At 40.9% G+C, this 14873-nt stretch overlaps 1 protein-coding gene across 1 annotated transcript; it reads right to left on the bottom strand.

Moving 5' to 3' along the window:
* Window positions 1-1540: 1540 nt before the first annotated feature.
* Window positions 1541-13860, bottom strand: rskrb (ribosomal protein S6 kinase related b). Its single transcript, XM_080436342.1, has 13 exons — window positions 13551-13860; window positions 11419-11712; window positions 11024-11107; window positions 10668-10736; window positions 10107-10176; window positions 7132-7239; window positions 6510-6550; window positions 5451-5478; window positions 4864-4953; window positions 4426-4514; window positions 3986-4096; window positions 3631-3744; window positions 1541-3426 (listed from the first exon to the last, which is right to left on the bottom strand). The coding sequence occupies exons 1-13, from the start codon at window positions 13578-13580 to the stop codon at window positions 3187-3189; spliced, it is 1368 nt and encodes a 455-aa protein (XP_080292468.1). The 5' UTR covers window positions 13581-13860; the 3' UTR covers window positions 1541-3186.
* Window positions 13861-14873: the final 1013 nt, after the last annotated feature.

Below are 14873 nucleotides of genomic sequence, written 5' to 3' on the forward strand. Positions count from 1 at the left end.
CGACGAGCATCACTACGTCATCTGCTGCGCATGCTCCCATTGCTCCGGAGACACACCCAGTCCCAGCATCTCATGAGCATCATGACTCAGCCGCCTCCATTGCTCCAATCATTACTCACATAATAAACCTCTCCATCATACAGGGACGGGTCCCTAACGACTTCAAAAAAGCAAGGGTGACCCCTCTGTACAAAAAAGGAAACCAATTAGACCCTGGCAACTACCGCCCTATTTCTATTCTTTGCTACTCTGAAGATTCTTGCAGGGGCCCTCATACAAGGTCATTATGATTATGCATGCACTTCATGGTATCACAACTCCTCCAAGGCCTTAAAAACAAGGCTCCAAACATCCCAAAACAAACTTGTAAGGCTACTTCTTGGCCTCAATCACAAAACCCATCTAACCCCTGCTCATTTTGCTAGGATTGGATGGCTTAGGGTTGAGGACAGAGTACAGCAACTTGCTATGGGCCTGGTCTTCAAGATACACCACAACATTGAGATCCCCCTGTATTTGTCAAAATACTTCCAAAATGTTAATGAAGTCCATGATCATAACACCAGAGGCAGCTCCACAAATCATGTTCAACCCAGATTTGGCTCAACAAAGGGAATGAACTCGTTCTCATGCTATTCATCAAAAATGTGGAATGCCCTACCAAAAGGAGTAAAGGAGTGTAAAACCGTACTCACTTTCAAAACTGCCCTAAAGATACACCTTCAGGAGGCTGCAATTCAAAAATGGCCCCTGTCCAAGTCCTAACCTACCCCATGTCCTAACCTAACCTACCCCCCCTAACTCCCCCTCTCTCTTTCTTCTTTTGTACATATTTTTCACTCTTCATACCAGTAACCTGTAAACTGATTGTATGACATTCTGTATAGTAGTGTGTATATCTGTCTGTCTCATGTCATCATGATTTGTGTGCATGGGGTTCTCATCTTAAACAAGCTCAGTGCTTAATGAGATTTCCAGTTTAGTAGACCTTGTATTGTGAATGTGTACTTCCATGTACTGTTATGTACTGTCATGTACTGTTTACATGTCTTACTAAATAAAGTACATCAATCAATCATTCTCTAAATCATTAATACTCACAAGGATGCAGCATGATGCTGCATCTTTGACAAAAATGGATAAACCACGTGAACCCCAGCATCCATTATTCTGGGGAGAACATTAGCCAAAAATTGTCTGTATACTACAAGCTCACGACGACTCACAACACTTTGTGAACTTGTAGATTGGCTATTTTGGCAGAGATTTGGTGTAGATGGGGAAAAAGAGGTCCAAGTACAGAGCTAACTCAGGTCCAGTTTACTAAGAGAGTTTAAGTGATTAAGAAGAAAGGGAGAAAAATAACATTTGTAATCATACTAATACTAATACTAATCATCCCCCCCCCCCACACACACACACACACACACACACACACACACACACACACACACACACACACACACACACACACACACACACACACACACACACACACACACACACACACACACACACACACACACACACACACACAGTATCAACAGTTGCGTATTTTAATCTGAGCCACAGGTACTTACAAAAATACAGAATAGAACATCTGTCCAACAATACATTATTGAATTGAATAGTATTACAGCTTATGATGTACCATTGCATCCAAAATATTTATATAAATCTTATAAATGGGATTTAAATCTTATAAACAAGCATATTTGTGACAAAAAGTCAGATAAAGGATTACATATTATGTGAGGCATTCTGGGCACACATTGGGGCAGTAATATATATATAAAATTGTAATTTGTTACTCAGGCAAGTGCACAGAGGTGTGGGTACAGGTTGGGATCACAGTCCATTCTGAGCGGAGCGAGACTGGATGGCTGGTCATGCGAGACTAGGATCACAGTAGCCTTTGTCGTCAGACCTGACTTCCATGTTTATGTCTGCTATGAAACATGTTTTCATGTTTGAATGTTTTTTATTTGGCAGCAGAAAAAATATATAAAAACTCAGTCAGTCTCTGTAGGTCGTCCACAGACGAGCCCTCCATCGTCGCTTCCAGTCATCCCGGTTCGCCATACATCTGGCCAGCTCGTTTGAGCTTTGCGCTCCTGCATATTTCTTCAGTACAGTTGTCATGTCATGTTATGTAATGAATATAACATAGACATTTCATAGAAATATCAAGTGACTCATTCCTGTCATGTTATGACTTTGACAAAGTGGAAAAACTGTGCAGGGCTTGTGTTGAGATTATGAAGAAATATACAGTATCAAAAAATTACAGTATGAGCAACTTTAACCTGATGCTTGAATGACATATAGTAACAGAGGAGATACAATTCAAATGTTAACCAATATCTTTACCAATTAAAAACAGTGACTAGGGAAATTTAAATTAGGAAAGATTACACCACTGCCACTTCTGGTGAATAATTGCTCAAAAAGTGAAAAATCAGATGCAACTTTAGAATTTAAATAGCTCAACTTCACTTGATCTTTGACTAGATTTATACTTGGCCACCAAGTCGGTTATAGAATGAAAAGGAACAATATTTAATGTCTTAGGATGAATTTACAGTACTACTAGACTTGCTAACCGGGTGATCAAGTTTGTGCAAGACAATTCTTCTTAAAAATGGTGTAGTACAACCTTTCCCGCTTGACAGAGTAAACAGGCTTGAATAGATGTGAATGAGTGAGTGTGAAGTGAACAGTTAATCAGCATTATGCTTGTTGGAGGAAGGCAAACAATTTAGAAGAAAGAAAGTGGTGTGCACAGCATACCATAGAAACAACACACTTAGCTTTATATAAGTGGTGAATATCCCCCTCCAAAGACTAATTTAAGTTTAAGAAAAACACCATTCTGTATATTCAACTGAAAAAAGCGTTGATCATCTCGTCAGTTGAATATACATAATTCTTGTTATCGATGGAGTATAAATTAGCTCTCGAGAACCACTTCTTTCAGGAGGAGTATGAACCTTGTTTAAGTGTCAGCAGCCGACTTGTCTGCCTTATACAAAATGTTACGATTCAAAATGAGCAGCACACTTTTATGCAAAAGTGTGAAAAACCTGTGCAACTTAATTTGTGTGTGTATGTGTGTATGTGTGTGTGCGTGCATGCATGCGTGCGTGTGTGTGTGTGTATGTGGACAGAACTTAACCTGAGAGTCCTTCACACAAACACCTCTCTATTTGGATGCTCATCCTGAGCAGGGTAATAAGGTGCTGCTGGGCCAGGAAGGGCCGTGGCGTTAGCACATGTGTGAGAGTCAGCATCCAGGTGTGTGTCAGGTGTGGTAGGAGGGCTGAGCAGCGAATCGTAATCGAAGCCTTTGAGAGGCTGGAGAGACAAGGTGAGTCCCCGCCGTGCTTTGGCCGAACGGTCAGGTCTCTCTCTCAGCTCCAGAATCACCTGGAACATCACAAAGGAGAACTTCACTCAACTTGCCTCATTCATTCATTCAGAGTTTTATATAACCTTCGGAGCAAGACTGAGGTAAATATGTACATTTACAATCTTGCAATAATATTATAATAAAAAATAATTTGCTAATATAAAAATTCATGTTTCAAATTAGTAAGGGGACAACTTCATTTACAAGATCTGTCAAATTACCTCCACAGGTCGGCGTTGGAGCAGCGTAAGGTCAAAAGTTGTTCCATGGAAGAACGTTTGGCGTTTGAAACGATCAAGGGTCCTTAGTCGACGGCTAGGAGTCTTGCACAGTAACTGCAGAGAGGTTTGTGACTGTTAACATGACACCATTCTAGCCCTCTCTTAAAAGATAACCATGTATGATATATAATACAATAATGGTATATGTTGATGATCTTGTTTCTATATTCCTTCCAGTGTAAATGACCAACAGTATCTCAGTGAATAGCAAGGCTACTGCAGTTATGTGTGTGTGCGGTATGTGCTTTTGTGTGTGCTTGTGTGCATGTGTGCATGCATGCGCATGTCTACTTACCTCAGTGATTAACAAGGCCAGTGGAGGGCTAAAGCTAAGTGGCATTTCATAGGGGAAACTCCTGACTTTCCTCAACATGCGACAGTGGTCTGCCTCTGGAGGCAAAGGGAACTGAGTAGAATTGGACACACAAAGGAGAACAGAAATTAACAAAACATGAACGCATAGAAAGTTTGAAACATAAATGCACCTCTTCCCATTTTTGCTCCTTATGTACTTCTTTCCTTTTATGCTTTGTGACTTTCCAAAATTCATGCCAGATAAAGGTTTCTTGCGCCCAAAACAATGCCTGAGGTCTACACGAATAACACGATACAGAAAACAAGAGAATACGACGTGACACGAGTAACTACTAGTACATCATGGAGTCACGACCAAATAAACAATGACGTCATGCATGCGTAGCATACACATTCAGTAACACATGATGAATGCCTCACCTTCCCGTTAACCAATGAGAAGAGGAGGATGCCCAGAGACCACCAATCAGCTGCGTGTGTGTAGGGTCCCCCACTCAGCACCTCAGGAGCTGTGAAAAGAGAACACGCACACTGCACTGGATGTATTGTGTCTGTACTATTAACAATGCACTGCATATCTGTAGATATCTCTAGATTACACATCAGCAGAAACAGAAATGTAACTATAAATATGCAATATGTTATTTAGCTTGAGGCTACTTTCACCAATTGTTGATATTATTTATTCAATAACGAAAAAACACCTGAATAGCTAAAGTGGTGGAAAATATAGGACACAACTGTGATTGTATGCACATACAATATACAAGTTGTCTGCAGTTCAGCACTTGACACATCGCTGGTGTGATAACAGTAATGTGTGCAATGAATGTGTTTTCTGTATTTTCTATTTCTCACCCATGTACTGGATGGTGCCGCAGATCGTGAAGGCTCGACCTCCTTGCTCCAGACGCCGGGACAAACCAAAGTCTGCTAGGCGGAGGTGACCTGGAACAGACCATTATTCTCCATTTTTGTAGAGAAGCATTCTTACTGGGTTTTACTGGCATGGTTTCATATGCCATCTCTCTTGACAAGCATTGATCTTGATTGTTTCATTGCTGTTTTGTCTTTGTTTGCATCTTTATATTTTTGTCTGTCCCAGTGCTGCTAATGAAGCACTACATTAGCAATGTTGCTATCAAAATATTCTTTATTTTGATTAATGTATCAATTTACTATTTCATACTATAACATGATGAGCTTTCTGTGTGTAGATGTACAGTATAGGCCACATACCAACAAGCTAAATTCAACAACAGAAGTGTAACTGACAGCAAGATATCTATTTATTATCCCGACCCTATTACAATCGAGTATGCTTTTTGTATTTTTGTGACTGCTGCTCAGTGACAGGATGTACTCTGGAATGTTCCACATCTCTTGGGAAACACACCTATGCTGCCCTCTGGTGGAAGCTGACTAGAATAGCATTTATTATTTACCATTGTCTGTTAGTAGGATATTCTCCATCTATGAAAAAAAGAAGGATAAAAAGAACATAAAGACAGGAAATACAGACACAAACACATGTTTAACTCTTGACCAGCTCAGAGGAGTAGTTCACCCCTAAAATAGTTTATTGCTACTGATAAAAGTAGTACTTATTTGAAATAAATGTTGTATTATCCATTTATTAAATGTTTATATGCCTAGTGCCTGCATGTCATTTTCTTGCATAACTTTCATTAGTTAGCTGTTGCACCTCTAAGTGACACAATCACTGCAATTTAAAGCCAAGTTAACCCTATAGCAAAAGGTAGGGGCCGTTTACAGATTTAGTTGCTGAATCTTCTTCAGATAATCCAAGTAAGTCAGTAAGTAAGTAAGTAAGTAGGTCGGAGAGGCTTATTGTTGGTATCAGCCAGAGCGCGGGCGTCTATCCCCTTTTCACAATGCACTAGACCCCTGGGAAATGGATTGCTGAGGTGGAGCGCAACACCTACCATCAGCTCCCAGTACTTACCCTATGACTTGCCACACACAAGCCGTGCTACTCATACGCTGAGTTGGCGGTGCCCAGGATCGAATGTAACTTTCCTGTTCTAGCCCAGATTTGAACCCGGGGCTCCTGCGCAAGTGCAGAAATGTTTTACCAATTAGCTAATAGAGCCTGCCTGTTTGCTCTGGGGAGAAATAGAATTCCAAAATGTGTTTGACACGAAGGTCAACATGTGTGTCAAACCAGAAAAAGGATTGTGTCAAAGGTTGTGTCCAACTCAGACACACAGGACCTAAAAAAGGAGTTATATTGTATTGAAAATACTCATCCTTGGAAAAAATATTAAATTATTCATAAAATACAAACACGATGGCAATAATGGTGCCACTTGAATCGTGGGAAACGCATCACTGAGCGTTTCGATTGAGTTGAAAATTCTTCAGCTTGCACACATTGCATCGCTTTGGGAATGGACATGAAATATTGCTCGATGTTGTGCCTTTACATTGACTTACATTGACTCAAAGAAATCACATGGCATCTGGTGTGAATGCACCTTTACCTTTACATCTCTGTGAATGATCCCAACGTCATGGAGAAAACCTGCAGGGGACAAGAAAGAACTGACATAATTACCTATAGAAACTAGTACCATCTCTAAAAAATATATTAGATGTATATTAAAATGTATCTGTATCTTGATATCCTTATTATATAAATATATATTATGCATGTACAGCGTTTAGACTTTGACTAATAGAAATTAACTTTGTCTTTCGGTATAGTAACCGAAAATGCAGGGAAATAATTGCCAAATTCACATCAGTTAAAAATGGAAGAACCTTTAAAACATTTAAATACATTTTCTGTCCAACCTTACAGATAACAAGCAACAAAAAATAACTTGCAGCCTATTGGACAAGCCTACCTCAGAAAAAAAATGGACAGAAGACAGAGTTCCTTTTAGAACAATTGGTCTAAAACGTAATGAAAAGTCAGTCCATGTTTCATAAAGAGTTTTGAAGTCTTGTGAGGTTGAAAGAATTGCTCTTATACATTTCACTACATTCTATGCAGCGTATGAAAGGTGCTATACAAATAACGTGTTTATTAGAGTTTATTGCTGAAAACACACTGACGAGGTCAAGTTCATGACTCTGTCCTTACCTGTCCTTTGAACTCACCTAAAGCACACCCCAGCTCTGCTGCAAACAGCCTCACACTGTCTTCTGAGAATTGGCCAATCATCACCCAGTAAGTATACAGGTCTCCTGTACTGCAGTAGTCACACACTGTGGGAGTGGGAACATAATTAACCGCATTAAACCTGGCATCCCTATTGTGGGCATGTCACTATATTAAAATTCTCAAAAATAGTCTAGGCCTATATACTTAAAGGGACATGACCCTAGGCTGATTTTGTCGTTTGTTTTCCAGTTCAGAGTAGAAACTACAGCAGATTAAAAGGATGGCAGGCTAGTAAGCAACACAGCTGCATCTAATAAAATTAATAATGTATGTTAAATGTAGTTGTGCCCAGACATACTGTAGATACTGCAATGGCTGCTGCTACTCATTGGAGCAAAGCGTCAACGGGGCCGCCATATTGGTGAGAGCAAGATGTGCCTCCTAATGCATGTATGCCCTGCATGTACTGTATGTCTCTCCACAATTAAAATAATCATAACACCTTATCTTACATAGATAGTAACAGTAATGATTATAAAACAGAAAATAGTTTTAGTGTCTCGGGTACTTATAAACTACTCTGGCATACGTCTTGCTGTGGAGTCATGGCAAGCTGCCCCTCTTAATACGGCCAATGCGGCACCTACCTATTTATGTCTATGTGCCCAGAGCAATTGGTGTGGCAATGTGCAAGAATAGACAGTAGTCAACAGTATATATATATATATATTGGCCCATCGAACACACCCATTTTAGCTGCAGCTGTGTTGCTTACATCACGGTGTACTATAAGGTCAGCCTTACTTAAGTCAGCTGTAGTTTTTAACCTTTTTAACTGGAAAAAAAAATCTGCCTGAATAATTTATACTCCATCATTCGCAGCGTGACACAGGCGTATGACGAAGTATAGATCCTTGCAAGTGGTTAAAGCAGGGCACTGATGTGACCAAAGTCAGGTTTATTCATGACGTAAACATGCATGCACAAGGAACTTTGTCTCTGTGACACATTTCAATATCTGCAATTGTAATGGAGGCTGATGCAGCTGAAGACAATCAAGGTATACAATGCACAAGTTATCGAGGCAGAGGTGGAAGAGGGGGTGACATCAGGAAGAGAGGATAGGATCATTTGATTTCAAGGTGAAGAGATACAGCACAACCAGGCTCTATACGGTTTGGCAAAAGAGGATTGCTATCTCCTTTGGGTGTGACATATACTGTACATGTATGCAGCATTCAACATCTGGCTCCCAGGCTAGCTCAGCTCTCTGCTCACAGGGGGGGGGGGGCAACAAACTGGGTCACATTATCTGAGTCAGTGGTTGAGTAGGAGGGAAAGGCTAAACGCTTGGGAGGAGAGGAGGAGGAGACATAATGTCACAGCTATAGGGGATTATGCTGCTAACACAGCACTTGCAGGTGCATAGTGTTTAGGCTAAGGCTAATTCACTTTGTCGCGCGACCATTTTGAAGTGGTGCTTGAAGAAATAATTTATTTTTTGACCGAATAAAGTATCTTTTTGTTGAACTTAAAGTGTTGAGTGACAAAGCAGTAATTAGCTTGGTGAAGTTAGGTTGTCTAGACTCTAGGTGATGTTTAGGCCAGATCCAGAAGCAATCCCTCACAGCAAATGTTAATTTGTCTTGTTTATTCCCAGTTTTTCCCACACGTGTACTGAGGTCCCTGTTGCTGCCAACCACCACTGTTGGTCTGGGGGTTTTCAAACTTTTTGTACACAAGGCACACCAAGTCAAAATCTCAAGGCACACCTGTATTCATAATGAAAATAGCAGATCTAAAGGGTCACAATGTGTCACATCGCAATGCGCTTTTGAACATTCCTAGCAATTTTTGGAACATATTCTAAAACTTTAAATAAATAAATAAATTACAAAATATTAACGCCATGTCAAAAGTAGTTAAGATATAATGTTTAGGGTACAGAATTTGCCTCTGTAATAGGAAATGATTTCACACAAAGTACTGATTTAGTCAATTTAAATATAATTAACTTCTGTATAGTTACAATAATAATGTGTGGTTGTCACAGAATCTCAATGCACACCATTGGGAACCACTGGTGTAGACTACCGTCATGTACCATGGCGATACACGTGAAGTTAACAGTGGACCAGCGCCCCAATCAACCAGTGGCCAACTGTTTTCGCTGGAGCTCCCGGCCAAGCTGAACGCGTCACTGATGAAAATCAAGCCCAGACCTGCAGTGGTGGGGTGAGTGCTTTACCTCTACGCCACCCAGATGTTCTTTTTGTCGTTTTCTTATTTATTAAAAAGCATTTAATAGCAGTCCACTGCTCTTGTATTTTCTCATTGAAATAGACAGCAGGAAAGCTGTGAGGGAAACGTTTACAGAAGGCACAGAAGAACTTGGTGGAATTAAACCCCAAACCAGCAGAGGTATGGAACACATGGTCCCACACACAGGCATTTTAACCGGTAAGCTATCAACTGGCTTGCATTCCACGTGCATTCACAGCAATACCAGAAAATAAGAGACTACTTAAGATTGTCTGACAATTGTCCATCCATTCAGTTGTTTCATCTACATACCAACAGCATCATGTAAAGGAGAATTTGGGGTCATTTCTGGACAAAGCTATTGGCACTGAGGTGAAAAGAAATTAAGCAGAGCAGTTTTGAGATTGTGGGTCTGGGTTGGTTTAGGACACGTCCAAACATTAAATCCACACACGAGGGGGTTGCATATAAGGATTGTGGGTATATTTTGGACACTGTTGGTGTTAAGGTTAGACAGAGTGGGAGGGCTGGTTTCAGATCATGTGTCTCGGCTGGTTTAGAGATGATTACGTCATTTACACATTGACAATGTCATGCCAGGGACTGTGGGATGCTTCTGGGCAGTGCTGTACTGGTGTTGAGGTGAGACAGGGTAGAGTGAGGGGAGGTTTTGGACTGTGGATCAGGGCTGTTTCTCTATAGGACTCACTAATGTAGAGGTGCCGCTGGGTCTGCCAGCAGTCCTGCAGTTCGTGGACAAATGGGTGATGAACCTGACGCTGTGGGCAAAGGTCACAGGTCAACCTGAAACACAGCTCATTACTGATGAGACTCACAGAAGAGGGGCAGGGTTTGGCTCCCACCATGGTCCGTTTTTTCCCACACAGTCCACCCACCAGTATTTTGCAGGACCAACAGTGAATTATTCTGTTTCTTAATACGACACGGTAAAATCCTTCATGTTAATTTAACTCTGAAGAGTGTACAAATGGAACCAATAAACGGTTCCATTTTGTTCCATTTGTACACACTCTTCAGCGTTCAATTATTAAGGATTTTACTGTGTAGGTCAACAGGCTCTGATTCTTAGTGCTGTCAGAGATAAGTAAATGTTCTATATGTGCACTGTCCAGTGTCCACACACCATAGAGAAAACTGTATCATGCTGCTAAATATAAACCTGTTCTTTTTCTTGATTCGCTCTTTTATGTTTTGCTCCAGTCTACATTGATCATGTGACCTATAACTCATACTGTATGTCAGCACCCACCTGAACTATGACCTCTTCTTTAGCCTGCTCCAGCACACCAAGCCTTAGAATCTCTGATTTAGGTATAACCTGTTCATGCACGCACACGCACACACACACACACACACACACACACACACACACACACACACACACACACACACACAGAAATGAAACACTGTATGTCCGTAAGATGCTTGCCAGAGATATTTTGACACCAATTAACCAAGTTATAAGCATGTAAATTTTAACTTGAGGGTTAAAGTACAATACATATACAAAGTCAAATATGTTACTAGTCACATTCACACATAGGGAACACAATGTGGACTGATCATAGCTAGAAACACATACATTACATACATAATAGGTCTTACTTTGACAGCATAAGTCTTCTCTTTAGCTTTGTCCCTAACTTTCAGGATGGGCCCAAATGAACCTTTAGTGATGTAACCCAACACCTGTGCAATGGACAGAAAGACATGACAAAGCAACATTTGAGACAGGCCAGGGTGAAAAAACACATAGTGACTAGATTAACTCTCAAATCAGAAATTCTTTCTCTCTTGGGAAAGAAATGCAATTCAAAATGGAGGGTTTGAAGTTTGATAAAGATATAGTTGTTTTAGCAAATATACAAACAATATTACAACCCGACTAAAGGAATTTTCGGAATAGCATATATTTACACAAAATATTAAAGAGCAATGAGAGCATACCACCACACAAAAGCAAGCAATAGCATTTGTGTTGGATTTGACTTGAAACCTACCTGAAAGTTTTCCTCCCTGGGCATAGTTCTATGGGGGAATTGAGGTAGAAACATGGTGATGAACGCTGGGAGACTCCACTCTGCTCTCAGCTTCTCTGGACCGACTCCGGCCAGCCTCAGGACATGGTCCGGGATGTCGGCGGCCTTCCCCTGGAGCATCCGACGCGGTCGCAGGTGCAGGGCGGGCTGAGCCAGGCGACAGAGACCTGCTGGGATTGACAAGCCCACGCTGGAGAGGAAGCCACGCCATCCGGACGAGTAAGAGTGCTCCTCCTCTTGCCTTTCAGAACAACTCTGGAGGAACATGCAAGGAAGGTAATGGGAGATATTTATTCATTCTTAGAATAAAGCTGACACCACAGCAAAGAGCAACATTCAAATGTATAAAGAGAATACACACACAGGGGCCATCAAGTTCATGATTAAATGTACTGTTGTTTTCTCTTTCTATAAGTGTTAAATAGCTCTACATCCCCATAGTAATCATTGCTATAGAGGTCTCTCCAGCTCCCCAGGTCTTTAGTAAACTAGACAAAATACATTTTCAGGTCAGGATACCAATTTCATCCAACCAGGAGAGAGAAATCATACAGGATACAGAATAGACAAGTGCAATTGGAAGTGATTAAACAAATAAACGATTAGCAGACAAAACTGGAACTAGAACACTATCAAATTGAAGCTGATGAATGGGCTCTCTCTCCTGATTGGATGAAATTGGTGACCTATACCTGAAAATGTGTTTTCGGTTTACTAAAGTGCTGGAGAGATGAGGAGACCCCTGTTACTGAACAAACACTCAATAATTACAATCAGAATATAGAGACTCTACAGCTTTTAACCAAAGATACCACTTACTGTACACCACCTTTAAAGAGTAAAGATTATGTTGATAATATTAATCAGAAATGTAAAGTTAGGTAATAGGTAGGCTTCATAACATATCACATCATAGCAATATACAAATTTCACTAACTCAATATCCATACTGCAAGAGGAGATACAGTATTTTCTTTTATTCTGAAAGCTTCCTAATTATTCTGGTGCTGTGCTAAATCTCTGACCTAATTCGTGCTGAATATTGGAGGAGGGAAATAAATCAAACTGAGCAATGATTATAAAGTTTAGAATTTCAGTACATAACCTGCAGTAGAATATTGTGACTTTTTTATTATTAAAATCTGTTCTTTAGAGATGTCTTATGTGCACGTTCTTAGATCCTGTCTCTTGCTACTCTTGGTCAGCTCTCCCCTGAAAAGGATATTTTAATCTCAGTGGGGAGGACCGATTTAACCACTTAAACCCCAGCATCCATATTAATAATAACAGAAAAGACACTAGCATAGAGCCCTGTGGGACTTTGCTTGGGGTTTAAGTGGTTAAAATAAGATTTGACAAAAAGAAAAAGACCCCCCCCCCCAAAAAAAAACAACCCCAACAACAAACAAACAAACAAAACACTTTAATTAGTCAGGGAACAGGGAGGCTACTACATTCTGTCTATTATCGGGCTACCAATACCAGCAGCAAAGAGGTCCACTACTAATAGTCTATTTAATGGGGGGGAAAGCGTGCCCTACATCCATCCATCCATCCTGTTGTCAGTGACAGTCACCCCGGCCCCGCCCCCCTCCCTTAGGCAACAGATTCAGAACATATTTTCTGCGTTGTGTTGCAAAGATGCGCCATGACTCATGCGACACATGCGCGTGTGTTCAACCATGCAGGATGTCCATCATCATCATTCTTGCCAAATGCTGTAACAACCAATCCACACACATCTGTACTGTACAGTACAAATGCCCCTACTACTCTAATAGTATAGTTCATCTCTCTCCACTGGCAATCGATTCACGAATTCCCCGAAAAACATAGAATCTGTGCGTTTATATTAATATTCATGATGATAAATAAAGGTTTCAGTGTTCAAAGATGTCTGAATGGAGGTTGATATGACACTTTTTTATTGCAATGTTTACCTTGCAGGCGTCAGGAATCAGGATTAAAGGCAAGCGTAATGTAACGGTCATAGTCTCCATATGGGGATCCCCATTACGTGCGACCGTGCGTCACACACGCATGCAGCTCGCAGCCAAGAGCCGCTGTACTCCTGTAGGTACTAACTCACTCACCTTCCTGCTTCTGCTGGCATCGGCCCCCATTTCTGTGACAGCCAGGTGATCATCAATCAAATGAACCTCATATGATGACCGTGTGTCGTCCAGCGGCCCCTCTTATCTCCCCCTCGTCTCTTATCTCCCCTGCTCGGCCATGCAGCGCTGTCTGTCTGTCTCCCTCCCTGCACGGTTCTGCACGCACGATGGCACCACACGGGCTCACGCACCTGTTTGTTTGCGGATGGATGTGTGTGTTAAAACTCTACTACTACTAGCTGCTACTCTCTAATCATTAAGTGTCCTTTTTTTTGCCCTTTCAACTGTCTTGTTGTGTGTAAACTAAACTGTGACTCTGTCAGAGATATGGCGACATAAACAAGTTAATCCCCGCAACGTCGTCAGAGCAAGTCCGCCCACATCTATGTCATCCAATGAGAACGCAACCTCTCATTGCGGCACACACGCACACACCAGAGCCTTCTAGATGGCACTGGCACACACCAGTGGTGGAAAAAGTACTCACATTTTGTACTTTTAAGTAAAAGTAGCAATACCACAATGGAGAAATACTCTGTTACAAGTAAAAGTACCAGTATTCAAAATGTACTTGAGTAAAAGTACAAAAGAATTGGCGTCAAAATAGACTTAAAAACTACAAGTAAAAGTAGGCCTACTCATTATGAACGATGTCCCATTTCACAAGTCTCCAAATGTATAAAATCCTTTGAAAATAGCCAAAGTATACACTGTAGGACAGGTCTGAAGTGGTTAATGTATGTTTTGCAAAGTAATTAGTAGGCCTAACCAAAGTTTTCAGATAAGTGTATTGGTGTAAAAAGTACAATATTTGCCTCTGCTCTGAGGTGTAGAGGAGTAGAAGTAAAAGAATTGAAAACTGGAAATACTCCAGTACAGTAAAAAATACCTCAACATTGTAGTTAAGTAAAGCACTTGAGTACTAAGTTACTTTTTAGACCACTGACGCACACGCACTGGCAGCACCCAACTGGCACGCGCAAACACTGGTGCTGCAGCCAGACCATAGAGACAGACACACATCATTCACATCACATTAGTGTCGCAATTTGCGACTCGCAAATGCCATATTTGCCAACTATTTCCGTAGTTAAGGTCACACTCTGTTAGGAAAATATACAGTATATTGTAATATATAGGCTAGTATTTTGTTTTGGTCATCAGAAACTCAGAATCGTCTGTCACGTAATAGATAAGATCAGTTTACTGGCTATTTAGTTGTCTTTGCAAGTTGCAGAGACAACTAAATTAGAAAAGTTGCAGACTGCAACAATTGGAAAACAAGCTGTCATGGTTGTTGCA

The sequence above is a fragment of the Gymnoscopelus braueri genome (assembly GCF_963280865.1).
Source record: "Gymnoscopelus braueri genome assembly, chromosome: 8".
Classification (NCBI taxonomy): Eukaryota; Metazoa; Chordata; class Actinopteri; order Myctophiformes; family Myctophidae; genus Gymnoscopelus; species Gymnoscopelus braueri.